Source organism: Rhagoletis zephyria, unplaced genomic scaffold, assembly GCF_001687245.7.
Source record: "Rhagoletis zephyria isolate East Lansing unplaced genomic scaffold, Rhagoletis_zephyria_1.1 Rzeph_scaffold_42468, whole genome shotgun sequence".
Lineage (NCBI taxonomy): Eukaryota > Metazoa > Arthropoda > Insecta > Diptera > Tephritidae > Rhagoletis > Rhagoletis zephyria.
Genome location: NW_016199523.1, coordinates 1 through 2619, shown reverse-complemented (window position 1 = coordinate 2619; position 2619 = coordinate 1). Strand labels below are relative to the sequence as shown.

General features: G+C 42.1%; 1 protein-coding gene across 1 annotated transcript; it reads right to left on the bottom strand.

Moving 5' to 3' along the window:
* Positions 1 to 435: 435 nt before the first annotated feature.
* On the bottom strand, positions 436 to 1984 carry LOC108355121 (jmjC domain-containing histone demethylation protein 1-like; the record flags this gene model as incomplete). Its single annotated transcript, XM_017606295.1, has 1 exon — positions 436 to 1984. A coding segment is annotated over one exon (1491 nt), but the record flags the coding sequence as incomplete, so codon positions are not given.
* Positions 1985 to 2619: the final 635 nt, after the last annotated feature.

The following is a 2619-nucleotide window of genomic DNA, read 5'->3' as shown; positions in this document are numbered from 1 at the left end:
CTTTATTAATTATTTTTATAAAACATATATTTTTACAATTCAACATAATTGAACCACATTTCCTATCGAAAAATCGAATATTAAGAAAATTACTCTGTTGGCAGTTTAGGCTTTGTTTACTTTTACTTGAGAAATTTCCTCGCGCCGCCGGGAATGCGGGATCTTGTATTCTATCATTCCAGTCTATCCGTTACCTGTATCGAGTGAAGTGTATAAAAATTTTAGATTATCGTTAATTTCTTCATGTTACGACGATCGGATTTAAACCAAATTAATATGGGACATCCTGTGAGGTAAAACCTTTCCTTAAAAAAGGAATTATAGAAATCGGTTGACGTGGTCCAAAGTTATGCGGTAACATAGTACAAAAAAAAAAATATTCCGACGAATTGATAACCTTTCTCCTTTTTGTGAAGTCGCTTAAAAAGAAATTTNTTTTTTTTTTTGCATATGTATGTATATATATTGGTTTTTCATTTTCATATTCTTTCCTTCAGTCATTCCAACTGCTTACTGAACCCATTCCACCTAAACTGGATGACGTTGTTGGCTGCGGCGTCTTCTGTGGTCGCCGCTTTTCCACCAGCTTAACGTCCTTTACACAGAGATCATGTTTTGACTCGGCTGCAAATTTTATCACTGCCTGCGTTGGCACCAACGGTACGTGCCGCAAATCCAACCAAATCAATTGCTCGCATTTAGCTAAATGTTCCAATGAAAACTCGGAAACCAGTCGACATGCACTCAAATTCAATTCCACCAATTTCGCGATGGCCGTTGGTGATGTGCCTATTTGTGCCACTCCAGCATCCGTTATACGTTGGCATGACGAAAGATCCAAATGCACAAGATTCGGCAGTGCTTGTGTTATATAGCGCAGCGCCACATCAGTTATGTCCGTACCGGCCAATTTGAGTCTTTTGAGATCTCGTAGACGTGTCTTCGAATCAGCTAACCCTGGTCGCGAATCCTTCGGCGGAGACAGTATATCACGAATTGCGGCATCGTTAAGACCGCGTACAAAACTCAGATCCAGTATTTGTAGTGGCGGGCAGAGGCAAGTGTGCAGAGCTAACACCGCCTGGATGGGACAATTCTGCAACGAGAGATGCTTGAGTGCTGGTAGACGTGCAATCACCCACGCTAGTTGCCGCTTGGCAATTTGTGTCCAATCAAGTATTAAGTGTTCCGGTTGACGTCGCACAATCGCCGTTAGCAGTGAGGCAGACAACTTGTGCTCGGCACAATTCATTGTCTTCCAGAGATCAGGATCCACGGCCACATTTGACCATACTTTGCAGACTGAACAGCAGGTGACTAGGGTCTCTTGGGGCAAATAGCGAAATATGATCTTAAGCAATGTAGGATCGAGCGCTAAATTGGCAGCACCCATGTGACTACCGCTTAAACTGCTACCTGCGGACGTCAAGTGACCAGCCGGTCGCACCACATACTGGGGCTTCTTAAGTACTCGTGTTGATGAGTTAAGCATTTGTTGAGCCAACTGGGAGCGTATCGAATTTTTTTTGCGCGATATTTGCGTGCCATTGTTGTTGCCACTAATACCACCATTGCCAGCGCTCACGTGACAATCCATGGATGCACTCGCATCAACACTATCCTGCATACTACTGCACAAGCTCAGGCCGTCATCGCTCTTTCGCCTTTTGATGCGATCGTTGGTTGCGTTGGGAGAGATACCGGGCGAAGAGGTATCATAGCTGCGTTCAGTCTTCACCTCAATGTGGTGGTGATGCCGCTTAGCACCGTGCTTCCAGTGTGCAGCATTGGCTGTACAAGTCTCTATTTCCGATTCACTTGTGAAAACAAAATCATTGTACTGTCCAATAGGTGGTGGCAATTGATTGCTATCGTGATCATGTCCGGCTGTGACAATATTTGAACCTCCAACCGATGTACGTCGAACCTCCGACGACTTTTGGCGAGCTCGAAAGTGACGGGGCTGCAAAAATAAAGTATAAAGTTAGTATAAACGTGGCAAAATGAAATGAAATATGAAAAGGTATGGAAGTCTACATAAGCTTGGGCGAAACCGAACTCCATATACGCGGTGCAAGTTTTAAGAAGAAAATTTTATTTGCGATTTTCTGAGAATTACAGCCTTATAGAGGGTTATTGCCCGATTTCACAAACTTCCAACACCTATATTTCAGGGATAAAAAGCAGTGAGATCACCAAATTTATGATACGTCAAACGTGCTGGACTGACAGTTAAAATCCTGACATAAACCAANCCTGTCATTAATTTTACGATAAATATTATACCCAGCATTTCTCTACGACTTGCGAGTGTAGGCAAATTTATGAGCTTTAGACGACTTGTGTAAGGGGGGAGATTGTAATCTGAATCCCAGTTAAAATTACGCAATGCAAAAAGCAAGAATTGTTTTTGAATTGATTCAATCCTTTCTGAATGAACTTGGTAGCGGGGATTCCAAACAATAGATCCGTATTCTAGTATAGGTCTAACTAAACTGGTAAAAAGAGATTTTGTAACATAAGGATCTTTGAACTTTTTTGACCATCGCCTTACAAATGCAAAAACGCCATTGGCTTTATTGACTGTGACATTAATATGATGGTTGAAATTGAGTTTGG